At 45.0% G+C, this 26,983-nt stretch overlaps 1 protein-coding gene across 12 annotated transcripts in view; it reads left to right on the forward strand.

Annotated features, from left to right (window-relative positions):
* The window catches only part of PLCH2 (phospholipase C eta 2), an 816,520-nt gene that overhangs the window by 730,803 nt on the left and 58,734 nt on the right, over positions 1–26,983 (forward strand). For 10 of the 12 annotated variants that reach the window (XM_073656915.1, XM_073656907.1, XM_073656908.1 and 7 more), the window contains 3 exons: positions 25,296–25,388; positions 26,066–26,166; positions 26,242–26,342. In XM_073656915.1, the coding sequence (XP_073513016.1) occupies positions 25,296–25,388; positions 26,066–26,166; positions 26,242–26,342 (295 nt within the window). The remainder of the gene's footprint in view (positions 1–25,295; positions 25,389–26,065; positions 26,167–26,241; positions 26,343–26,983) is intronic. The other 2 variants (XM_073656916.1, XM_073656912.1) reach the window with 1 other exon arrangement.

Raw genomic sequence — 26,983 nt, forward strand, 5'->3', positions numbered from 1 at the left:
TGCACAGATGATCTTGTAGTCTAGCAAGGAACAATGAAGAGAAAAGGAAAGTACATCCAGCACTGGGTCCTCGTAAAAAATTATTTTTTATTGCAAATCCTTAAAAAATCCAGACACAGAGTAATTGCATACGCGTTTCAGATGGTTATGTCCTTAGTCATTGCATACATGCAATGACTAAGGACATAAACGTCTGAAACCCATATGCGATTACTCTGTCTAGAGTCTGATGGGCCCTGGTGTCAAATTGGGAACTGGCCCTCCATCTGCATGTTGGTCAGATGTATAGGCTCTTGTAGCGCTCTAGATCATATAAAGACATACGTGTTCACCCTCCATGTAGTGGTGTCCTGCGTCCTGTCTCCTTTCTATTATGTTCCCCGCTATTGCCCCATTCTGTAATAAAGTCCCTTATCCTGGTCTACATCCTGGAATAATGTCCCTCATCCTAGCTCCTTCTTGTAATAATATCCCCCATCCTGGGCCACATCCTGGTATAATGACCCCCACCCTGTGTCCTACTCTGGTATACTCTTATGATTATCTTTTCCAACACACAAAAAATAAAGGATTCTTCTTACCTTCCTCCACTCCCACGATGTGCAGTGTCCTCTTCTATAGCCGGCAGCTGACTTCTTTGCGCCGACTTAACCTGCCAGCCTCTGATTGGATGGCGCTGTGTATTGCAGTGCAGGGACCTGGCGGGTCTCTTCTCTATAATACCCTTTAGTTAAATGGGCGTCCTCTGAAGCATATCAACTGGTTTCGGTTGGCCCACCTCCCCTCCCCGCATGTTCCCGGTTGCACACTCTGCGACCGCGATCTTTACGCCCCAGGTTGTCTTTCGTATAGCTGATGGTGCCCATCATGCTAAATGTCATTGACGTGATTCCTAGCTGAGACAACGGACATAAAATTCTTGGAAATTATTATTGTTGCTCCTTTTTGCCTTTTCTTCCCGTGCCCATAGAGGGAAAAGTCCTTTGTCCTCGGATGGTGTTGCCGTCATTATTGGCATCCTGACTTAATAAACTTGGGTATATAACCTGACGATTGATCAATTGTATATTTGGGAGTTGGATTCCGTCTCCTGTGAAACTTCTTATGTCCAACCAATTTGCTCAACACTATAAATGAGTTGCAAATGAGATACATTGCCCTGAGCTTCTTACTAGAACAGCTCATGGCTTCATTCCAGGTTCTTCAAAATTAGATCTGTCTGCATTTCTCTTGAGCTTACAAGGCTGGAAGGTCTCTGCTCTGTCTCTGTAATGAGGCAAGAGTTAATCTCATCAAATGTTGGACTTCTCCGATCCGGTGAGGTTTTGTCCAGTGATCAGGCTGTTCATACAGAGCATTGACATATAGCATGGGTATGACTAGAGTATGAATTTCCAAATTTAGCCATGTAATTGCCCTAAAGCCCTGGGGTCATCCCATTATTCAGTGTTCTTAATAATGCAGAGCGCTGGTCTTCCATCCGTCTGGAGAGATGTTGGGCTCGTCTCCCACCTCTGAATTACTCGCAAAGGGATTGAGCTGCAAGTATTGAGGGGAATCTGCAAAAATAAAGCACCATTTAGTGACTCTGATGGCACATCGGTATAATGAGATCTAGACAAGCGGCGTTCTGGTAAGAAAATAATTGTGCACCCTTGTGTATCTGCAGAATTAACACTTTGGGAGGCTTTTCCATAGATTTCATATCAATAAGGTGCACTTATAACTTGGTACCAGGGCGTGCAGTGCTTAGTACAGAGGAGCTGGGTAGACACAACTGCCCTGGATGCTCTTGGTTTCTCAGCCCTTTATATCACTTCTGGGCGATCAAGGGGTCAGCAAGTGGGCATAATTTAATACATAGATGCAATCAGGCTTGGACTGGCCCACCGTAGAACAGGGGAATCCTCCTGTGGGCCACCACCCTCTTATATGACCAGTACTTGCCACAATATACTTGAATCACTATGTGGAGAAGACGCGCCCCCAGGGCCGTGGGGTACTCGGCAGCGGGGCCTCTGGTTGCCGGGGGATATCACGGTGGCTGGCCCGGTCCGTGACCCAGGGCGGTCAGTAAAAAGGGGAATAGTTTATAGGGGATTTGAGAAAGTTCGTGACGCCACCTGTGGAATGCGGCTAAGGGGGCCGCCGCTGTGGAGCAGTCCTCTGGAGCTGGTGTTACGGCAGCAGGGATGGTGTGGCTCTCCACAGGTAGAGCTAGCTCCAGGGCAGCGTGGGGTGTAATGGATGGTGGTGCAGGGGAGAGACGGCAGGACGGTCCCGGAGGAAAGACGGACACTCACACGGGGTTAAGCTTCGGTACCTTTACTGGTGATGCTGCAGGCACGGTCCAGGGTACTCCAGGTGAAGGGAGCACTTTTGGACTCTGCCCAGTGAGCGGGTATAGGGCCTCCTGATCCGTGACTTTACTTATTAAGCTTCTGACCTGCCTGGAGCTAGGACTAGCTTGGTTACTGTGTCTCTTTGCACCTGCTGACCTGGTGGTAGGGCCTTCTCTTTGGAGATCACTCTCCCTGGACGCTGGGGCCTCCGTGACTCCTAGCCCTGGTACTGTAGTCAGCATTTGGTGAACCTGGGACCTGTAGTCCTCCAGGGGTTCCGGTGGTTCCTACTGGGTGTAAAGAGTCCCTGCAGGCGCAGACCCGGTGTCCGGTATATATATATTGGGGTGAGCCTGGTATGCGCCTCTGCCCCCTCACTACTTCTTCCTTCTCCTCTCACCTTCTGCCACACTCAGGCCCTCACTAGGCTTCCACAAGTGCTGTAGGCCTTGGCTCGCCTAAGCACAGCAGCCAGCTTGCTGCTCTCTTCACTGCTCTCTGAGCGTCGGCACGCTGTGTGTTCCTCTCTGTCTCTGAACACTAAACTGAAACTAACTACTAACTGAGTTGCCTGGCTCCACCCTCCCTATATATATCCCTATCAGGGCTCCCTCTGCTGGTCTGAGGTGGTAGGGTGGAGGTGTGTGAATGTGTGAGGGCCTCTTGTGGAGAAGTCCATCCATGCACCCTTCTGGGTTCTGTGGCACCAATGCGCAGCAGGGTGCCACAGAGACAAAGGCTGCATCTTATTCATTTGACAATCTGCCCAGTTCATTGTTATATAAAGTTGTGATTGGGGATAATGTCACATTTGCATGTAGCTGAAAAGAGTGTTTTACTTGTACAATTTGACATCAGTAGTTGCCACATCAATTCAGCGCCCACTTGCAAGTGCTGGCTTTTGAACATTTATTTACCTAGCCTTTTATTATTGTGTATTTTTTTTTTTATTATGACTAAGAATGTGGAGCGACTAGCAGCAGCAGAACCACCACCACTAGGACCAGCCATTCAGGAGCTAGTACTACCTAACTCGAGATACAATTGGCCTCCAGAAAGCATATTAGTGGGAAGGAAGCGGAGGGCATTATGGAATATATGGCACATTACTCGTCTCAGTGATAGTAGAATGATGTTACCTCTGACAGCAACACCGTCAGTTTGAGTTCGTGCTGCACAGAATGGTCTGCCTAATCACAAATGACTAAGACCAAATTTTTAAACCATTTTTTAACTTTTAAAACATGTACAGTCAGTGCACTTTATTATTAAATGGCCTGTTACTAGCGGGTTATTATTCATTATTATGGTGAGATCACTTTGACATTTCTAAAGCTGTGTTTGTTCCAAAGCTTGAATGAGGTTGAACTCGGCCCTAGTAGGCCTCCGTCAATGGCGTAACTAGATTCCAATGGGCCCCAGTGCTAAATTTGGACCTAGGCCCCCACCTCCATGTTGGTCAGATGAATGGGCCTTTGTAGCGTTCTAGATCCAATAAAGACATACGTGTTCACCCTCCATGTAATGGTGTCCTGATCCTGGCCCTTTCTTGTTGTAATGTTCCCCATCCTGGCCCCTTCTTGTAATAATGTTCCCCATCATGGCCCCTTCTTGTAATAATGTCCCCCATCCTGGCCCCTTTCTATAATAATGTTCCCCATCCTGGCCCCTTTCTATAATAATGTAAGCCATCCTGGACCCCTTTGTGTAATAATTCCCCCTCTCTTTGTCCCCTTCCTAGTATAATGTCCCCTGGCCCCTTATTGTAATAATGTTGCCCATCCTAGCCCTTTCCTGTAACAATGTCCCTCATCCTGGTATAATGACCTCCATCCTGGACCTCTTCATGGTATAATGACCCCATCCTGAGCCCCTCCCAGGTCTAATGTCACCCATCCTGGGTCCCTTCTTGGTATAATGACCCCCATCCTAGGCCCATTCCTGGTCTAATGTCCCCAATCTTGGGCCCCTTCCTGGTAAAATAACCCTCTTCCTTGTATAATATACCCCATCCTGGGCCCCTGCCTAGTTATAGTGTCCAATCTGACGCATGAAAAAAAAAAAGATTTTTCTTACCTACCTCTGCTCCTACGACATGCGGCGTCTTCTATAGCTTGAAGCTGGCTTTGACATGTCAGCCATGGGTGGCGCATGAGGTCACTGCTATGTGCTCTGCTCATGTATTGCAGTGCAGGGAGCCTGCGGGTCTCTGCGCTACAATGCACTTCAGCTGAGATGGGCATTGGCGTCGGTGGGCCCCCGTCCAGCATGGGCCTGGTTGTGGTCACACCCTCTGTGAAAATATGAAAATAGGTAAAATCTGGCCACTTTTGACCTGGTGAAAGCTCCTCTTAAAGTTTCATACCTGGGAAAAATGCATCTCTCAGTTTTAGGATAAAATGTCAAGGCAAAGAGGAAGGGACATACCTGGGGTCGGATTTACTTGTAGGATTAGGATGCATGAGTTTACAGGCAACGTTCCTATAGGCGATTTTCTTTATATTCTTTTGTTGCTTTAACACAAAAGACAGCAGGTAAGATATCCAAGGGCCGTCAATGGAACATCATGGCATTATACTAAACATACCTGTCCTAGTTTCCTAAAATAGGCTTGTGATTTATTTTCTTCATCTGCCAATCTAAAGTTAAAAGGCAATGTGTATTAAATGGTGCTTGTCGTGATTTACTGAGCCTAAAATTAGAGCTCTGTCCTCCGTACGTGTGGTCATAATTGTACAGAACAGCTGGGAGGAGGATTTAGACTGTTCTCTAACCGTAGACTATAAAGATAAGGCTGAAACAGATGCCTGTGATTTAATAAAAGCCGGACCAGAGATTTTACCATTTAGACTTTTGAAGTACAAACTTGTTTAATTGAAAACTTTTATCCTCTGAACATTTTTAATCTTCGAGTCAAAAGCAGGGATCTGTTATGGCGACTATTTCCATTGATTCTTTAATTAGTTTTTGGAACGTAAAATATCATTAGGGTCTCTGAACTTCTACTCAACGAGACCGGGATGGGTTTTCAGACAGCGAACATTACTGTACCCTTCGCCTGAACTTTTGCTAGGCTTATTCAAGGCTCATTGAAGAACTTGACACTCTGTGTCAACCAAGACTACAACTCCTCAGTCTTCTCTTCAAATCTCTACTGTTTGTGTTGCAGACCTTTCTACCCAATTAACAAACACGAAGATATCATTGTCTGCCATGGTACAGATATAGAGTAGCTACAGATCTGTCTTTTGCTATAAGCCTGGCTGCTAGAATCGGTGCCAATGCTGCCTTACTCACAAGACTTTATTAGCTAGAAAGTCCCTTCTTATGACATTAGCAGGAAGGAACTGAAAGTCTGCCTTAATCCAAGTCTTTCAAGTCTTTCGGTCCCTGGTGGTTTTTACATATATGTTCTGTTCATGATTTTCATGGTTAGAACTAGTTCATATTAAAGTATATCGGGCTGTTCGACTGTCCATGTTTTTTGGGGTTTTAAGGACCGAGTGGTCAACACCAGAACGTGAAGACCTGTCCGATTTGATCAATGATCAAACTCATTGGTGTAAGTTTATGGGTCCGGGAAAAATGTCTCCATCTAGTATGTATGGGGGGCTTCCCGTGTGGACGCTTAGACCAACCCAACTATTTTGGTTGGACACCCCCACTATATATTCTATCTGGGTAGTTGGGAACAATAGTTGTTAACCAAATCAATGTTTGATGAACTTTTGTCAGTGTATGGACACTTCTAGATCTAAATCAATAATACCTCCAGTGCTATGCCTGTGGTGCCTCCTTTTAGTACCACTTGCTGATGGCTAAGTTTTACACCCCCTAAGGCTTTACCCAGCTTGAATCTTTCATCAAAAGTTGTCTGTAACTCACTTTTACAGAACATTTTAGCGAATGACTGCAAAATCCATAGCGAGTATTGCCATATGTGTTTCCTTTGTAGCCACAGATGTCCTTATGGTTACAGCACAAGACTAAAGGGAAACCTTTATATGAAAAAAATGCTTTTAACCAGCAGATATGGGATTGGAGAACTTAATTACTGCTGCCAGGAGGAAATTAACTTTATTCCTCCCAGCAGCGCTCTGGTTTTAGTCATGGGGGTGGTTCCGGCACAGGTTGTCACCGCTCTGTGCTTTTCTCCTGCACAAAACGTTCAATACCGCTGCTTTACTCTGCACTAGCTCCTTTGGTAAAGTTTCTTCCCTGGGCAATCCGCACACTGATGAAGGTCTGATACAGACTGAAACGTCTGTTTATTTGGATTGCTATTCAACATTACAAAAATCTTTCATTTTTCCATGCATTTTGAGTGCCAAGTTTCTTACTTCTCAAGTTACAGGATCCTACTTGAGTGTCTACCCATCAGAAGTGCTGTGGTTCCTTTCTTCATTTAAAGCGGAAGCTGTAACCCTCTCACCTGGCACTGACTGACAGGCGGCCCTAATGCTGATCCTGCTGTCAGTCAGTTACAGCTGCCATTCTCTATACATTGTGACTGAACCCGTGTCAATGCTGCCCCGTGACTGAAACCAGAATGTTGCCTGGGGGGATAAAGTTAATTTCCTCCCGGCAACGGGGCTGTACATGCTGGCATTGGGCAAGTTCAGAACGCTATTAGGTTAATAACTGCCAATAACTGCAGGTTAATAGCTTTTTTTTTCTGACGTGACCATTTCACTTTAAAGCGCACCTGTCAGCTAGATTGTGCTCAGTAAACCACATACAGTGTCAGGTGGGTGCCGTTACACTGATGAAATCTGTCCAGTGGTTCTTTTATAGTCTTTATTTTCAGTTTGGAGATAATGATATGCATGCCATTTTGCTGCATGTAAATTTCTACATTTCAACCACAAAATTACATATGCAGTATTTAAAATAGGAGGCGGGTCACTGAAGGATCAGTGACCTGTCAGAAGGCAGACGTATGAATACATAAGCAGAGCACCAGATAGAGCGCCCACCCCACAGGCCGCTCTGGAACACGGGCATATCATTATCTCAAAACTGAAAATAAAGATTAAAAAAGTACCACAGGACAGATTTCATCAACCAAGGTATCATTTTAATCAGCGTAATGTCGCCCACCTGACAGTGTATGTGGTTTACTGAGCACAATCCTGCTGACAGGTGCACTTTAAGCAAATAAAATGAGCGAATCCGCTGAAATTTGTTTTGGACAGTTTCTCTCTTCAGCTTGCAGATTTGATCCAATCTGAGTCAAGTGTCCTGATTGCCATGAAAAGATGTTATGCTCTGAGGTCTCTCCAGTCCTCAACTGGAGGGAAGGAGTAAAAGAAGAAGAAAATTATACTTATCTGTCCTGCGACCTCATCTAACTAACGCTACCTCCCCCACAGCTGCCCGGTCCTCTGAGCAGGTCTTCAGTTCTTCCACCACTGAGGCTTTCGCGGTCACAAGGGGTCGACGCAAGTCATTGACCTGTCAGGATTCCGGTTATCCTTCTACAATTTGACCACTAGTGGCCGCTATTGTTCACCTTAATAACTGTGCTGCAATTTCACTCCTTATCACTAGAGGCTGGTGCTGTGTTCTGCAATTGCCCTTTACTAAGAATTGCAGATTCTGAACCTATGGAATCTATCTTGTTTCCTGTTTGGGCCTACTTAAAGCTGCATGGATCTCTCACTCATTGCTTGAGTATTGTGTCTAGCTGTTTAGTCTAGTTCCAGTCTCCAGCTCCTGGACTGTCTTACCCAAACTGTTCTCACCTATCTACGGATTGTTTCCTACAACTCCATTGCGAACTCCAAGGACTTCTAGTACCGCTTGCTGTTCCTGCTTGTGCTCCTTCGGTCACTGGACTCCAGCAGTGCTACGCCAGTATCATAACATGATGTTAGTGAAGTGCGTCATCCCTCATATGACCACGTGAGGCCATTGTTTGATATATTTTTTCCCCCTTACACTTCATATTATCAATGTGGGTAAAATTCTAATTTCGAGATACTGGAAAGACAATCAAATACCAAATATTTAGGAGTGTTTTATTGAACTTTGTGAAATCAACGGTTTTGAAAAAAAGAGCTGAATTAGAATGGGTAAACTCGATATACACACGCAGATTTGGAATCCATAGACAACATTTTTTGAATCGAACTTTGTGGACAAACTTCTTCATGGAAATTCATGATTCGTCATTGGCCCCTTGGTTATTAGAGGCAGAATTAGTACAAACTAATAGATATTTTATGCTTCACTTAATTGGCTTTGTTACTGTCATAAGATGCGAGTTCATGCTTTTCCCTTCTCTCCCCATAGTTTACCCTTTCCGCATTCTTAAACTTTTATTATAGATGTTATCAAACAATGTCACTGGTGTTCTGTACACTTAATGAATGTTTCTTTGTTGACTTGTACAACAAAGAATATGCAAAAAAAAAAAAGGACGAAAGTAGATTTACAAAACGTTTACAAATGTATCTGTGAAAACACTTAAAGTTTCGTGATTTATTATTCATAAGTTCTATTACAGCGCGATGTTCACTGATAGACGGGAGCACGGATCTTTCATGCATTATTTATGAGAAATGAAATCTCTAGGAATGTTTTGGCAAAGCTCTAAAATTGACATAATTATCGCTCTGCGCCAAACCTTGGATCCTTCCATCTAAAGAATCGTGTTTGGGTTTATGATTCAGGCTTAATGTGCCAGGAACCTGAAGTTAACCCTCATTAAGCCATTTTATTTTACATAGAAAAGATATTTTTTTTATAAAGTATTATTCTTGCCCTCATTATCTACTTTTCACTATGAATCAAAGTTGGCAAAGATTTATTAAAACCAGTGCAAGGGACATGTGGAGTAATGTAAACCAATCAGGTTGCTGCTTTAATGTTGACCTTTGTGAAAAATCAAAATTTTTCACTTGCACCAGTTTTGATAAATAGCCCCTATTTCTTTAGATTAGTTTTGGTAATGGCTAAATAGTTGTCATTTTAACAAGCTTTCCATAAATCAATAGTTAATGTAAGAAACTTTTGTATTCTATCTTATCATGGAAATATGCTTTATTGTCAACTTATGAGCCATGTCTTCTCCTCCCCCTGCCTGCTAAACATATTCACTCGGAAACGGAGCTAGAATGGATCTGGCTCCAAACAAGACGAACTGCCAGCTCACTGAGAGATCAGATTACAGCTGCCTATTGAATTGGGTGGAGGTTGGGGGGTAAAGAATCAGAGAAACATTCTGTAATAGAAAAACCAGCACCAAAACTTGCCTTGTAGAAAATCTAGGAACAATCTTCCAAGCAGCTGGAATCTTGGGTGCCAGTGAGAACAAATAAATATTGTGGAATGTGAGAGATGAAAAAACTGGCACTCACCGTCCCTTAAAATCCTCCTTTATTCATGAAGTTTAATACATGGCAGCAGGCTGTGAATGCAACTCAGTACGGACGACGTCCATTTCATGCTTTCAAGACACATTGAAGCCAAGATGAGCGGGAAACGCCCGTCATCCGTGCAGAGATGCATTCTCAACCTGCTGCCATGTTTTAAACTTCATGAATAAAGGAAGACTTTAAGGGATGGTGAGTGCCATTTTTTTCTTTTCTCACATTCCATAGAATCAGAAAAAGCCTGCACCTGGTTTCTATTAAGTGTTTTATCTAATCAATGTATTGGATTCACAGCTACACTGCTCAGTATTGCTGTATAATGTCCTCCATGCTGTTGCTATTTCTGCACAAGTGCTAAATAGAGACAGGAGAGCAATAATCCCTTATGTCTGTGTGTGCTGTGTATGGGAGACAGAATAGCAGCTAGTCTCCCTTCCCCCCACCCACCCACTAGCTCAAATAAAACAGACAGAGCCCATAGATAGGAAAACTGGTGAGAAATACAGGGATATAAAACATATAAAGGTCAGACATTTTGGAATTCCTCATGTACATGACCGCTCATGAAGAATCACCTGAAAGTGTATATCTGATTTGGATTCTATCCATTGTCATGTCTGACTCTTGGATACTTTGGAGGCGAGTTTTTGCAATTCTTCCCTGTTTTCCACAAGTGCTTGTAATTGTTTGACGTTCATTCCTGTGTCATTTTTTATGGTGTCCAGCCAACGAGCTTTTGGTCTCCTATTTCCTTTTACCACTGACCATTTTATGTAGCATCTCCCTTTCTACCGACTTTGCCCTCAGCACATGTCCAAAATCTGGCAGTGTTTCGTGATCTTGCCTTCCAATTCTGGGTTTATATGATCAAGAACATCTTTGTGGATGATCCTGCTCTTCATGGGATTCATGGAAGTCTTTTTCCAGCACCACAATTCAAAGGCATCATTTTTTCTTCTATGTGCTTTCTTGAGTGTGTATATCTCAGTCATACATTACAATTGAAAGAAGAGAGAGCGGGATAGTCGATCAAAGGCGTTGCCGCTGACGAAAGTGCTTCTAAGCGGTAAGGATTAAAAAAATTCTCTGTTTTATTTGTGCAATAAGTTTCAGAGTAAATTTTTCTCCTTCAGGCGTTATGTATAAGGCCTGAAGGAGAATAATCTACTCCGAAATGCGATGCATGAATAAAACTAGGATTTTTTTTATCCTTACCACATGGAAGCACTTTTGTCAGCAGCAACGCCTGGGAAAGTGCTTCCAAGTGGTAAGAGTAAAAAAAAATCCCAGTTTTATTCGTGCATCGCATTTTTAGATTTTACTAATTCAAGCCTAATGCAGAATGCCTGAAGGAGTAAAATTTACTCCGAAACACATTGCGCAAATAAAACTGAGAATTTTTTATCTTTACTGCTCGGAAGCACTTTTGTCAGCTACAGTGCCTGGGATCCACCGCCCTTCTTTTACTTATTTCCTCCACCCATCCGGGTGTGAGCACAGCAGCCATCAGCGGAGTCTAATACATTCTTCCAGAAAGTTATACAGCACGCAACCTGTCCAGGTGAGCAACCAATTCTCCAGCTTCTCCCCACCTGCAGTTAGCGGTGTTAACAGGGAGCGCCTGTTCTCTCCATATGTTGCAACTGGGAACATGGTTGCAGTGATCATTCTTTGTCAATGACTGAGACGTCCTTACACTTCGATATTTGGTCCATGCTCATGTAGCACCCCGAGGGCTCGGCTGCTACAGGGGTATTGCACCTCGAACCAGAGGTGTGATATTCCACTCCCGGGTAAGGATGGAGTGTGGACCAGGACTCAGTAAGCTGCATGCACCACACACACCCCATTTCCGAGGGACAGCTCAACGGTGCTCCCACTAGACAGAAGTGCAGGCACGACAGCATCTGTCCCTGGCTGGAGTGGGGAGGGGGAGGAAAACCCAATGGTGTAGGAGCAGATAGGGGTGGGTCTCTGGGCATAGGTAGGAGCCCATTGGTTGCTAGTCACCTGGGCTCTGGTGTCAGAAGGAGGTATAAAAGGTGGGCACCATCTTAGAACAGTGTTCAGTGCAGTGCAGAGAAGAAGCTAAGAGTGAGAGGAGAAGACAGGAAGCAGAGCCCCTGCATGGCCTTGTCAGGAGGCTGGAGCCTGAGAGAGAGAGCAAGGAGAATGAACAGAAAGGACAGTAAGAAAGGAAGCAAGGAACAGGAACACAGAGAAAGGCCCAGAGACACGAGGACAGAAGGAACCCCATATGCCCAGGAGATACAGGGTGAAGGGTTGGCAGAGCAGGGTACTGGAACCCAAATTGGTGGAGGCGACTAATCCTCAGCCAAAACCGGAGGTTGTGACCACATCTTGGTGCGACCCCTCACTACATCCACCAGGAAAGCATACCACATAGGGTCAGGGAAACCGGAGAGAGGTTTCGCCGACAGAAGGCCCGAGGAAGCTGGACAAAGGTGGGTCACTGGTGGGGACGGCCAGAGAAAGGAAAGGAAGGGAGTCCTGTGCCACGCTCTGGAATTGCCTGGGAGTTGGTCGAGCCCCTTGCCTGGTGGACGCAGCACGGCTTGGGCAGTCACTGCCGGTACCGAGGTGACTAGGACCAGTAAAGAACTGTGAGTAAAGCATTGGAAACTGCAACCACACGTCTCTGTGTTTCATCGCCGCACCAGCACCATTAGTACTGGGACGCTCACACCATTACCACCATCATCCACATTAGCTGCCCTGAGGCAATACTTCTCCCGTGGGGAGTTATCCCATACTTGGCTGCGCATACAACACCAGCCTCAGCGGTCTGCAGCGCAGCGGCGGTCCCCACTGACCGCAATCCACGGGTGGCGTAGTCGGACATTTGCTATACATTAAGACTGCCACTGGTTTGACCACCCTGGGCACGGACCGGGTCACCGCCACACGGAGACTACAACCCCCAGCATCCCACCAGAAGCCCGGTTCCGGGTGCCCCTCGGCCCAGGGGGCGAGTCACTCACCATGGCTGCACACCCCAATGCTTATTGACTCTTGATCTCTGTCTGCTGAACCGCCACTGGGATTATTGAGGGACCTAAGAAAAATGAAGCTGTCGACCACTTCTATTTCTTCATTGTTGATCTTTACGTGGACTTTCTTGTTGGTGGTAGTCATGATTGGGGAAACACCTGGTGACCTGCCCCATAAAACCTTCACTATGAAACTCTATGGATCAGAATCAATTTGCTTCAAATATAGTGGTCTCCAGTGAGTCCCACGGGCTGGACAGAATCATTCCAGCGATTGAGGAAGAGCGAAGACCGATTCGGAATTATCAGGACACAGATGACAAAAGAGGAGGAAACCCACATGGGGGCCCAATTGCTGATGTCGTCTGTGATGAAAAGGGCTACCTTAGCTGCAAAGACCGATATACCACCAACAGTACATGTATGCTTTAAATATATTTATTTTTAAAAAAGTATGAACAAATCCTTTTGGAAAACTTTATCCTCCCATACTGGGTAACCATTTCCGCTTTTCCAATGTACAGTGAGACTATGCTAAAATGCACCATCTGTACTGATGGACTCCTCTATTGAAGTCGATGGAACTTACAGAATTTTAGTGCTCATTGTCAGGATTTCCACAGAGACGACGCCGAGGAGATCACACAATATCTCACCATGCCATCACTCTGTCAGGATTTCGTCAGGGATCCACGAGCACACGGACCCAACTACTCACTACGTAGGTATCGGCAAGCGACCAGTGAGCGTATGGCTTCAAACCTCTGGATTCCAAAGCATGGAATATGTGTTTATGCCCTCTGTACGGTCACTGTCAGCGTCACGATAGCCCGATTATTAATATTATTCGCTGTCACCACCAGCAGAGTTTGAAATATAATACAGGCCTGGCCGGACGCGTTCTGATAGCGTATGGCTTCGTGGGAGGGAACGATTACAGGACAAAAGAAACAGAACTATTAAATTTTATATTTCATCCAAAAGGGAGGCAGTGTTTAGGAAAAATATATACAAGAATTTTACAGAGGAGACATTACAGTACATAGCAGTTACAAAAAATAATAAGGATTAAGGAAGAAACTTATTATACTTTCACAGTGATGACTCAATATAGCTGGAGGGGAGCTCTCCTCTGACCTTTCAACAGAATAGGATCCGTTGCATATAATAGCTATATACTTCTGCAATGAATACTACTCCAACCTCAGCAAACTATTTTATGCTGAAGGGAGAGACCTGCTCACACCCCCTGGGATGACATCACGTGGGCTGGTCTCTAGCCTGCACATTTTCACTAAAAACTCTAACTTCTGAGATAACTTCTTGCTCGTTGATCCCAGAAGCTTGCAAACGACGCCATATTTTCCATTAGGATTTTACCTTCATTTAAAGACCACACATGGCGCAGTTGTGATCCTTTATTTTGGTGCTTTTGTGCTACAGCTCCACGGAGGGGTTTATAGCGACAGGAAAATATCCCTATCGTTCCCTAGCTGACCTTGTCACTAAAAATATGGATCCCATCATTATCGGATGTATGGAACTTTAGTTATTCCATATTTCGTTTCGGCTCCGAAGGGCCTGGAGACCTTTGTTAAACTCTTTGAAGTCCTGGGAATTAAATTTCAACAGGTATCTGTAGATTTATCGCAAGCCTGCGTTTAATTGTCCCCTGCCTTTGCCAGGGGAAATCTACTCGCATTTTAAGTAGGTTTGTGGCACCTATCTTGCCAGCATTTGCGTACAAGGCCTTACTCATGAGTGTGTTAATTGAGTTTTTGTGCTGAGATTTACATGGAGACAGCTTGTTACGCACACGCCTGGACTGACTGGCATAAGCGTGGTTAGTGATCCCACTGGACCATGAACCGATGAGTGCCTGGAGGGGCGTGACTAAGTATCAACTCGGTCTGACCAAGGTCGCACAGCGGCTCAGTCGACTCCATGAACCAGGGAGGAACCGAGCAGAGGGACCAGGTGCTACTCCAGGTCAGACCCCGGTCACAGCTGTTGACCCACACCGGGGAATGCAGGAACAGGCAAGTTAGGCTGGCATACTGACAGGTGGGTACTAGCAGGCACGGCTGGTATGCAGACAGGTGGGTACTGGCAGGCATGGCTGGTATGCAGACATGTGGGTACTGGCAGGTAGGAACGCAGGCAGGATAGGGACCAGTACAGACTGGAATACAGCAACAGAGCCGCAGCTGCGGCAGAAAAGCAGAGCAGAGCAAAACCCGCAGGTGCGGGAAACGAGCAGAGCAGAGCAAAACCTGCAGGTGCGGTAGACAAGCAGAGCAGAGCAAAACCCGCAGGTGCGGTAGACAAGCAGAGCAGAGCAAAACCCGCAGGTGCGGTAGACAATCAGAGCAGAGCAAAACCCGCAGGTGCGGTAGACAAGCAGAGCAGAGCAAAACCCGCAGGTGCGGTAGACAGGCAGAGCAGAGCAAAACCCGCAGGTGCGGTAGACAGGCAGAGCAGAGCAAAACCCGCAGGTGCGGTAGACAGGCAGAGCAGAGCAAAACCCGCAGGTGCGGTAGACAAGCAGAGCAAAACCCGCAGGTGCGGTAGACAAGCAGAGCAGAGCAAAACCCGCAGGTGCGGTAGACAAGCAGAGCAGAGCAAAACCCGCAGGTGCGGTAGACAAGCAGAGCAGAGCAAAACCCACAGGTGCGGTAGACAAGCAGAGCAGAGCAAAACCCGCAGGTGCGGTAGACAAGCAGAGCAGAGCAAAACCCGCAGGTGCGGTAGACAAGCAGAGCAGAGCAAAACCCGCAGGTGCGGTAGACAAGCAGAGCAGAGCAAAACCGGCAGCTGCGGAAGACAAGCAGAGCAGAGCAAAACCCGCAGGTGCGGTAGACAAGCAAAGCAGAGCAAAACCCGCAGGTGCGGTAGACAAGCAAAAGCAGATACACACAAGCAGGGGTGGATTAAGAGTAGCAAGGGCCCCAGGCAGTTTAGAAGGTGCGGGCCCCCCCCCCACACACACACACACACACACACACACACACACACACACACACACACACACACACACACACACACACACACACACACCTGATTTATCACGTGACATGTCACATGATCCCCTGTGATAGATCATATGATAGTTCACGTGAAAATAATTTGGCACAATATTAATTATAATATATTTTTTTAGGCTGTGTGCCCACTATGCGTTTTTTAAGCGTTTCCGCAGCGGCAATTCCGCTGCAGAAACACTTAAAAAACGCTTGGTAGAAGGTCTGCCATGTTCCCCAATGATAATCCGCATGTGCTGTGTACATGCTGCGGAAATTTCCACTGCGGATTATCATTGCGGAAAAATCCGCAGCATTACCAATTATTTTGCGGAAGCTCGGCGTTTTCGCTGCCATTGACTTGCATTAGAACGCATGGAATCCGCATCCCTGCATCTGTAGATGCGGAATCCATGCATTTCCATGTGCGGATGGTACCCGGGTGTGGAGGACAGGAGACTCTCCTCCGGACCCGGGTACCATAGAACCTGTAAAAAAAGAATAAAATAAAAAATAAATATTATACTTACCTTCTGATGGCCCCCGGTGTCTTTATCCGATGCGTCCTGGCTTGCCGGCAGCTCGCGATGGTCTGAAGAGGACCTGCCGTGACGTCATTTAGTCATGTGACGGGTCACGCGACCGCTGATGTCGGCAGGCCATCAGAAGGTAAGTATATATTTTTTATTTTTTACCATTCTTTTACGGTCACACTATATAAATCCATGCTGGTTGCATGGATTTATATAGTGTAACCAAGTTGTCAAGCACTTTCCAAGTGATGCTAAAATCGCTTGGAAAGCGCTTGTCAACCCACATGCGGAAATGCAAGTGAAGAACGCTTCACATCCGCATGTCCCTGGCAGGAAAACGCATGTACAATCCGCATGCGTTTTTTTTGCCAGGGAGATGCAGAAACGCTCAAAAAAAAAATCCGGAACATTTCTGTATCGTGGGCACATAGCCTTACATTAAGTGTATGACTCAATATTGAGCACACGTAGCCATCTATACACAGCGGGAGGCCGCACGGTGCCATCTATACACAGCGGGAGGCCGCACGGTGCCATCTATACACAGCGGGAGGCCGCACGGCGCCATCTATACACAGCGGGAGGCCGCACGGGGCCCCCCCTAGAGACAGCAGGAGGCTGCACGGCGCCATCTATACACAGCAGGAGGCCGCACGGCACCATCTATACACAGCGGGAGGCCGCACGGCGCCATCTATACACAGCGGGAGGCCGCACGGCGCCATCTGTACACAGCGGGAGGCCGCACGGCGCCATCTGTACACAGCGGGAGGCCGCACGGCGCCATCTGTACACAGCGGGAGGCCGCACGGCGCCATCTGTACACAGCGGGAGGCCGCACGGCGCCATCTATACATAGTGGGAGGCCGTACGGCACCCCCTCCCCAGAGACAGCAGGAGGCCGCACGGCGCCAACTATACTCAGCAGGAGGCCGCACGCAGTCACGCATGCAGTCACGCACACACACAAACATATACAGACATATACATACACGCATAAACACATTTGAAACACAAAAATACATATAAACAGACATCACACAATGATATCTGCCTACACACACACACACACACATACACATACACACGCAGACTCACCATCCCCCGGCTCCATTCCTCCTGCCTGCTCTGACTTCTCCGTTGCAGCAGTGCAGGCCGGGCGCGCACTGCGTGATGTCACAGCTATGAGACACGGCCGCGCACAGGGCCGTGTCTCCTAGCAGTGACGCGGCCGGGCCAGCACAGGGAAGTTAACTGCTGCAGTGCTGGCCCGGCCGATGAAGAAGTAGCGGCCGTGCGCCGCTGCTGGGGGAGCGGTCCGGGGCCCCCCCTCCCGCCACGGCTACCGGTATGTGCCGCGGCGGCCCACACATATAATGAGGGCAATCCGGCATTAGACACGCCGCACTGAGCCGCGGGCCCCCCACACAAGGTACTTACAATGAAGTAGCGAGTGGACACTAAACTCACAAACATTAGTACAGAGACAACGAATTGGAGTTAGGTGCAGGTTCAGACACTGCAGGAAAAGGAAAGATATGAACATAGAGACAAACAAGTAACGGGCTAGGACACTGTTCAGACAAGAACTGAACCAGGAACAAGATACAGGAAGAAGCCTGGGAACTCAGCCCCCAGGGTGGCGGAAACAGACAAGATGCAGGACAGTATGTAAAGAGAGGAGAGAACAAGGCGCCATGGGTGACTCAGTATTGCAATTGTTAGAGGGGTGTGGGAATGGCTACTAACCTTATGAAGTTGTGCACCTCTGCACAACCCCAGTGTAAAGCTCCACAAGCTTCGCTCTGTTGGTGGCTGTCATCTAATTCCAGCGTTCACAGATGCTGATCTCACGGTGGTGGATCACGTGATCAGGTTAGTTGCATGTAACGCCGAGATGGACGCCCAGCTTCACCAGCACCCCCAGCAGCATTCAGGGGTTAGGGCAGCGCAGCTTGGAAAACCAGGGTACTAATTCTAATTAAATTCCTAACACAGGTGAATGAACAATTAATTAAAGGCAGCTCTACCGCTCCCCAACAGGGGTAAAGGGACAATCAGTAAATGTGAATAGCGGTACCAGAGCGCCAATAACAGGGCAAAAATATTAAAAGGACTGATTTATTAATACAACGCGTTTCGATGGACACAGCAACCTTCATCAGGTGTGACAAGCAGCAAACAATTGATCATTATATACATTTGACCAGGTATACAATTACTTCAACCGAAACGCGTTGTGTATTAATAAATCAGTCCTTTTAATATTTTTGCCCTGTTATTGGCGCTCTGGTACCGTTATTCACATTTAAAGATACAGGACAGGACCTGGCAACTCAGTTGCACAGAACACACTGAAAGAAAGTGTTGCTCAGGCACCCCCTACTGGGTGGAGGGAGTTTAAGTATCCAGTGACTCACAACAATAGGCTGGGGACGCATTAGGAATGCGCACACAGTAACTATAAGAATCAGACAGTAACCGCGCCGCCGCCCTAAGCAATCAGACGAGACATGCACACAGCAGATACTGGAGTAAAGTGTGCAGCCATTACTGATAGGTAAGATGGCAGTCTTGCATGGTGGGAGGTGGTAAGCCATGCCACCACGCCGCCAGGGATGTTACACAGCTCTTGTACTGACAAGTGGTCGATTGCTAGCTCTTGTCTTGTGATAAAGGTGGATAAGGGAGGGGTGAGAGGGGCTTCAGGGGAAGAAAGAATATTTTCAATATTCCTCAGTATTTCCCTGACACTCATCCATTCTTGAGGTTGGTGGGGGTCCCATCTGCTTAGCTCACACCACTAACTGTATGCCAACACTTAGTGGATGACACCAGTTACTTATTTAAGGATAGGATGTGTTGCCCAATAAACCCTCTTATAACTAATACGTTTAAAGGATTGTTAGGAACTAACAAGTAGTATGATTTAGGGGAAGAGGCCCTGTTTCCAGGGATGTGTCGCTTACTTTACTGGGTTCTGCAGTTTTTGTTTTTTTTTCATAAAACTGTTTTATTTGCTACAGAATTTGGAATGCTGAGCTCTGTATAACCCCGCCCACATCACTGATTGGCAGCTTTCTGTGTACATACTGCATAGGCATAAAGCTGCCAGTCAGTGGTGGGGGCGGGATTAGACTGCCTGGCAGCTGGCCTAGTAGTCCTCTAGTGATCTTCTACTGATAGTGATTTTATAAAAACTATAGCAAGCAGCCCAGTAAGTTACACATCGCTTGAATCAGGGTCTCTTCCCTTATATCATGCTGCTCTAATATTAGACAGCAAAAACCTGGTAACAGATAACCTTTAAGAATAAAAGTGTTTTTTGTTGTGGCCAATTGCAAATGAGCCAACTTGCATGCCAGCACACTTTTCGTCCATGATGCGGTTACACTGTGTGTACGCAGCCCTAAACTGATATCCTTTAAAATGGTAAAAATTACTTACATAGGCTCACACATATACATTTACATATAAACACACACACATACAGTGGTGTGAAAAAGTGTTTGCCCCCTTCCTGATTTCTTATTCTTTTGCATGTTTGTCACACTTTAAATGTTTCAGATCACAAAACAAATTTAAATATTAGACAAAGATAACACAAGTAAACACAGAATGCAGTTTTTAAATGAAGGTCTTCATTAGTAAGGAAAAAAAGAAATCCAAACCTGCAGGGCCCTGTGTGTAAAAAAAAAATTATTGCCCCCCCCTTAAAACATAAATTAACTGTGGTTTATCACATCTTTGGTAAGCTGAGTAAAATTTCCCTAGCCACACACACGTCTGATTACTGCCACACCTGTTCTCAAGTCAAGAAATCACTTAAATAAGACCTGCATGACAAAGTGAAGTAGACCAAAAGATCCTCAAAAGCTAGACATCATGCTGCAATCCAAAGAAATTCAGGAACAAATAAGAAACAAACTCATTGAGATCTATCAGTCTGGAAAAGGTTATAAAGCCATTTCTAAAGCTTTGGGACTCCAGCGAACCTCAGCGAGAGCCAATATCCACAAATGGCGCAAACATGGAACAGAGGTGAACCTTCCCAGGAGTGGCCAGCCGACCAAAATTACGCTCAGAGTACTGTGACGACTCATGCAAAAGGTCACAAAAGACCCCACAACAACATCCAAAGAACTGCAGGCCTCACTTGCCTCAGTTAAGGTCATGGCTCCACCATAAGAAAGAGACTGGGGAAAAATGGCATGCATGGCAGACTTCAAAGACGAAAACCACTGTTGAGTGAAAAGAATATAAAGGAGTATAAAGAATATATCGTCTCAGTTTTGCCAGAAAATATCTTGAGAATCGCCAAGACTTTTGGGAGCAAATTCTGTGGACTGACGAGACAAAAGCTGAACTTTTTGGAAGGTGTATGTCCCATTACATCTGGCGTAGAAGTAACATAGCATTTCAGATAAGGAACATCATACCAACAGTAAAATATGGTGGTGGTAGTGTTATGGTCTGGGTCTGTTTTGCTGCTTCAGGACCTGGAAGACTTGCTGTGGTAAATGGAACCATGAATTCTGCTGCCTACCAAAAAATCCTGTAGGAGAATGCCCTGCCATTTGTTCGTGACGTCAAGCTGAAGTGCACTTGGGTTATGCAGCAGGACAATGATCCAAAGCACACCAGCAAGTCAACCTCTGAATGGCTTAAGGAAAACACAATTAAGACTTTGGAGTGGCCTAGTCAAACTCCTGACCTTAATCCGATTGAAATGCTGTGGCCGGACCTTAAAAAGGTAGTTCACGCTCGGAAACCCTCCAATGTGGTTGAATTACAACAATTTTGCAATGAAGAGTGGCCAAAATTCCTTCAGAGCGTTGTAAAAGACTCATTGTCAATTATTGCAAACGTTTGATTGCTGTTGTTGCTACTAAGGGTGGTCCAACCAGTTGTTAGGTATAGAGGGCAATTACTTTTTCATACAGGGCCCTTTAGGTTTGGATTTCTTTTTCCCTTAATAATAAAGACCTTCTTTTAAAAACTGCATTTTGTGTTTACTTGTGTTTTCTTTATCTAATATTTAACTTTGCTTTGTCATCTGAAATATTTAAGTGCAACCAACATGCAAAAGAATAAGAAATCAGGAGGGGGACAAATACTTTTTCACACCACTGTATATACACATGTACAGTCACAGATATTTATGTGCATGTACAATTGGTGCCCATTGAGACACAAATATCTCCATTATTGAGAAGATTAACTTTAATGTTAAAAAAATCTCCATAAAATAAATCTTTCTACATAACATGACCCAGGACTCGTTAAATATTCAGGCCAAGCCAACATCTTTTCGGTGAAATCGTGAGACATTATACCGGCAATTACCACTCCCAGCAGACAGACATGTACCAAGTAAAGGAAAAGAAAACAAGATCCTCTTCCTACACGGACGGAAAGCGCTAGACAAAGCTAATTGCAGTTACTCGCTTTAAATTACTTGAGACCAACAAGTAAGCGGCATGTTGTAATAAAATACCCACATGGGTTTTATCAATCAAGGCCTCGAAAACTCATCTACTCGATCCACTTCCCCCAATCTTCTTCTCATTAGCAATTAAACTGCTTATTATGATGCAGAATTTCCATGTTAAATTGTGAGTGGAGTTGCTCTCATTAAACTCTTTGGCCAGTCTGGGGAAATGCATATGTTACATGGTAGCCGGCGCTCAAGACTCGCTGAACATAAACGTCATCTAGGAGATGCTTTCCTCAAATTTTCTACATGCCCTGATTCTGCAAAGAGGCACTACCTCTCGAAGCTCATCAAGAGAATGCCAAGAGTGTGCAAAGCAGTCATCAAAGCAAAAGGTGGCTACTTTGAAGAACCTAGAATATAAGACATATTATCAGTTGTTTCACACTTTAAGTATATAATTCCACATGTGTTAATTCATAGTTTTGATGCCTTCAGAGTGAATGTACAATTTTCACAGTCATGAAAATACAGAAAAATCTTTAAATGAGAAGGTGTGTCCAAACTTTTGGTCTGTACTGTATATGGAGGAGACAGGTTGTGGATGGCTTTGTATGCCAAAGTTAGGGTCTTGAACTGGAGGCTCTGGGCAATGGGGAGCCAGTGAAGGGATTGACAGAGAGGCCGGCGAATAGCACGGGGACAGGTGGATTAGTCGGGCAGCAGAGTTTAGGATAGATTGGAGGAATACGAGTGTGTTAGAAGGGCGGCCACAGAGCAGGAGGTTCCAGTACTCAAGGCGGGAGATGATGAGGGCATATATATATTTCATGCCCTCATCATCTCCCGCCTCGACTACTGCAACCTCCTGCTCTGTTGCCCCCCTTCTAACACTCTACCCTCTAACACTACGTGTGTATATATATATGTGTGTGTATGTGTGAATATATATATATATATATATATATATATATATATAATCATTGTGAGAGGGGTTCGAGCTTTCTAAGATGTTTCTAGCCGCTTCATCAATATTATTATACGCCAATGCTTCCCTCAGCCCAGAGTAATTTTATGGGAATCTGGAATTTCTGGTCACGTTTTGTAAACATTTTAGCAGGAGCATGTTATTTTTTTTTTGTGCTAAAAAGTGGCAAAATAGCTTTTCTTATTTTGTGCAAAATTCACAAACCGCGTATGAAAATTTAAAAAATTGCAAAAAGAAGTAAAAAAGAAAGTAAAGTGACCGGCAAAAATGTAAATGATGAATGAGGCACTTTGTCTTTAGCTAACACTGTATATGGCAGCAGTAAAGGGTTCCTCAGGGATGGACCATCCAGGGGTCCAACAGGTAAAAGGGGCCACTACCAACTCCAAAGCAGGTGGAATTGTGCATTATGCTGAGATATTGGACTGCAAAAGTCCCATATACTGTTCTTGCACTGGGGTCCTTATCTGTCAGGGCCCGCCAGTGAGGTTCCTTGCAGATATCTAACCATTCCCTGCTCCTTCTCTGCTTTATAGTTTCTGAGGAGCAATGGCGCATGTGCAGCGACATCTTCAGCTTCTCTGAAAACGTCCAACGCATAGCGTACAACTTCAGAATGCAGCATCTAGAAGTAAATTAACATGGCATCTCGGATGTAGCAACTAATAGGAAGTAGGAGTCAACATGTTGTCTTATTCCAGCTACAGCTGCAAAAAAAATTCCTATATAAAAACATTTCTAAAAAGATTATTAACGGATACGAGCACCTTTGCAGACATTTTTCTTTACTTCTATGCAATGACAGCATTAAGCATTTTTGCAATAGTTTTCAGTAAAATTGTGGTCCATTTGGCTCCTACAGCTTCATATGTATTACTGTACATATCAGACTGCAGAATTACTGTAAAGCCCCCCCACATATGCTTTAGATATCTATTGACCGATGGTTAACATTGTGAGTGGAACTTTGCTTTGGTCCTTCCACACGGAGATACATAGAGGCTGTAGAAGCAAAACGGTCCAAACTTTTTATTGAAACACTATTGCACAAAAGTGGATTAGCCTAAAATACATGCAATTAAGGTTAAAAAAAACAAACTTCAAAGCTTTCCATATTTTAAAAAAACCTCCTTCAACCCATCAGCAAACAAATAGAGGAAGATCGTGTGGCTTGTATGGAGTGGAGGGAGAGAAGGGGCAGCCCAAATTATTTATTTGTTTAATGGTGTGGTGAGAACTTGTGCAAGAATCTCCTGGATAAAGGCGCAGTCAGATGGCCTTATAAATAGGGCCAAGATCATGGACTGGCCGGCGGCTCTCCCCACGAAGCGTGACCACTGCATAGAAATACATGAAGCTCTTGCACTCAGGTCAGTAGATCCGCCGGCCAGTCCAAGGATTGTGTTCCGATCTCAGTCCGATTTATATGGCTGTCTGACTGCACCCAACACTAGCGAACAAGGATGTGTGGATCGCGAGAAGTCATCGTGGGAAGACGTGCATCCAATTCTCCTGTATAAAGTGGTGAGGCGGGTGGAGGTGTCAGATGGGGGCAACTTTTTATTCTTTACAATTGTACCCCATTTTTTTCCCTGCTTATACCCCTTGTCAATTACTATCCCTTCTCTGTTACCTAGGCTTGCCTTTTTCTTTGCAACTTTGCTAGAGCTATCAGATTAGATCTTTTCTAAAGAATCTTCACGGGAATCATTTTTATAGTATATTTTGCTCCCCTCCCCCCCACCCCCATATACCTGGTACATAAATGTCTGAACGTGCCTGCAGCTTTATGATGATCACGTCGATTCCCTGCTGATCCCACAAATAACATTTCACCCGTTAGGTCATCCATGGCCCTATAGACTAATAACATTTCACCCGTTAGGTCATCCATGGCCCTATAGACAAATAACATTTCACCCGTTAGGTCATCCATGGCCCTATAGACTAATAACATTTCACCCGTTAGGTCATCTATGGCCCTATAGACAAATAACATTTCACCCGTTAGGTCATCTATGGCCCTATAGACAAATAACATTTCACCCGTTAGATCATCCATGGCCCTATAGACAAATAACAGAATAACTTTTCCTGGCAGCTGCCCGCTAATTGGATGTTAATGCCGCTTGTGCATAAATGGCAGAGAGGAGTATACAAATACTAAATCATGTATCGCTTTCCTGAGATACAGAACACCTTGTGCTGCTACGCCGCTATATCATATTCTAACTTTTCCTGAACTTTTAGCGACATTTGCAGAAAAATGGGGACGGAGATGTGTTTTGCAAAATAGCAGCGCATCCTAGTGGCAGACATTGGAATTATCTGCAATATTTTCGGAGTTTAAGTAATGAAATTGGATTGAGTTTACCCGTTAAATAGTAGTTCAGCAAAGCGGAGATCGGACAACAATCATCGGACTGGCCGTTAAGATGACATTTTTTTTCCTTTTTATTAAGATTTCAATTAAAAAGATGAATTTTAATTTAAAGGTTTTAGTTTAAGCCTAATAAGTGATGTAAAAGCAAATCTCTCACTTGCTTTTAGATCAGATATTGGCCACTTGTGACCCTTATGTTTCATTACAGAGTAAGACTGAAGAAGAGACGGAGTCTGGAGAAGAGCCCAGCCCCAACAAGCGTCACAGTCGGTCCTTGATGGGAAGCTTTTCTAAGCGCAAGGTGAATGTGACGCTTCTGACTTATGTTGCTAATTAAATGGGTCCTTTCTGGGCAATTTTTATTTGTGAATGCATACATTTTAGGCTAAAAATCATTTATGCAATTGGGTTTCATTGGAAGTTTTGCATTGTTTGCCTTCTATAGTCTCTGTTGCTCTGGCTATGTCTCTGGCTGTAGAATGAGTTAACTGTGAATCTGATAGTGAGCCTGCCATTACGGTCCGATGGAGAGTTTGTAACTCTGATTTGTCATCTTCGATGATTTGTGACCACATCAATGTTGAATGTGCAGGAAAATAAAAATTCATTTTTGCAATTGGGCTTTATTAAATATTGCATTGTTTTGGGCTTTACAGACTTCCCTTTCTCTGCACATTCAACTTTCACATAGCTTGTGGTCATAAATCAGCAGAGAGGGGCTTATAAAAAGACAGATAAAAGCGTTACAAACTCTCCTGTTAGACCGAGCTCGCTGGCAGATTCTCAGTTAACTCATTCTGCAACCAGCAATAGACCGTGTAATGCACAGTGGCTATTGAAGGCAAACATTGCTAAAGTTTTAATATAACCCAATTGAAATGAATTGTAGCCCAAAATACATAATTTAGGTAAAAAATTGTCAAAGGTGGGAATAAGACCAGGAGGCTACAACCTAAATACCTTCTCTCTGGTATTTAGAAAAAAGCTGCCCGGATTAAAAAGAGCTCAAGTTTTGAAGAAGGCGATGACAGCCTGGACCGGCAAGGAAGCATCGCCAGGACCTCGGTACATTACAGCAGGTATTATGTGGTTCCTGTGGTTTTTATTATAAGCCCAAATTGCGTCTATGGAAGTAAAGCTTCTCTGTTGTTCAGTAGAATAAACCGGCAGAAGAAGACGATGAAACTGTCAAGAGCATTGTCCGATCTGGTGAAATATACAAAGTCAGTGGGTATCCACGATGTGGACACGGAAAGTAAGTCAGTGACCGCATTTCCTATCCTGCGAATAGATTTTTTTTTACGTTTTATTCTGCTGATCATTGTTGGGTATATTTGGCTTTCTGGTGAAATTTATGGAAAACGTAAAATGTTCACGCTCCAGTGATGAAAGTTGGGCATTTACATAAAAGCAGCAATGGTGATTTCCTCATCTCAAACAATTTATTGAAACAAAAGCCCAAAACAGTGGTGGGTATACCCCAACAAAAAATGTCAATCTCAATAACTTGTCATGTGACCTTGAGTATCAAATACAGCTTGACAATGATGTTTCCTGCTGTTCTCAAGTGGAGCTATTGTGTGCTGAGGCATGGCATCCCGCTCTTCTTGTGCTGAGGAATGGCATCCCGCTCTTCTTGTGCTGAGTCAAGGCATCCCGCTCTTCTTGTGCTGAGTCAAGGCATCCCACTCTTCTTGTGCTGAGGCATGGCATCCCGCTCTTCTTGTGCTGAGGCATGGCATCCCGCTCTTCTTGTGCTGAGTCAAGGCATCCCGCTCTTCTTGTGCGGAGTCATGGCATGGCATCCCACTCTTCTTGTGCTGAGGCATGGCATCCCGCTCTTCTTGTGCTGAGTCATGGCATCCCGCTCTTCTTGTGCTGAGTCAAGGCATCCCG

This window comes from Phyllobates terribilis, unplaced genomic scaffold (assembly GCF_046119375.1).
Source record: "Phyllobates terribilis strain yellow unplaced genomic scaffold, ASM4611937v1 Scaffold_12__6_contigs__length_324123572, whole genome shotgun sequence".
NCBI lineage: Eukaryota > Metazoa > Chordata > Amphibia > Anura > Dendrobatidae > Phyllobates > Phyllobates terribilis.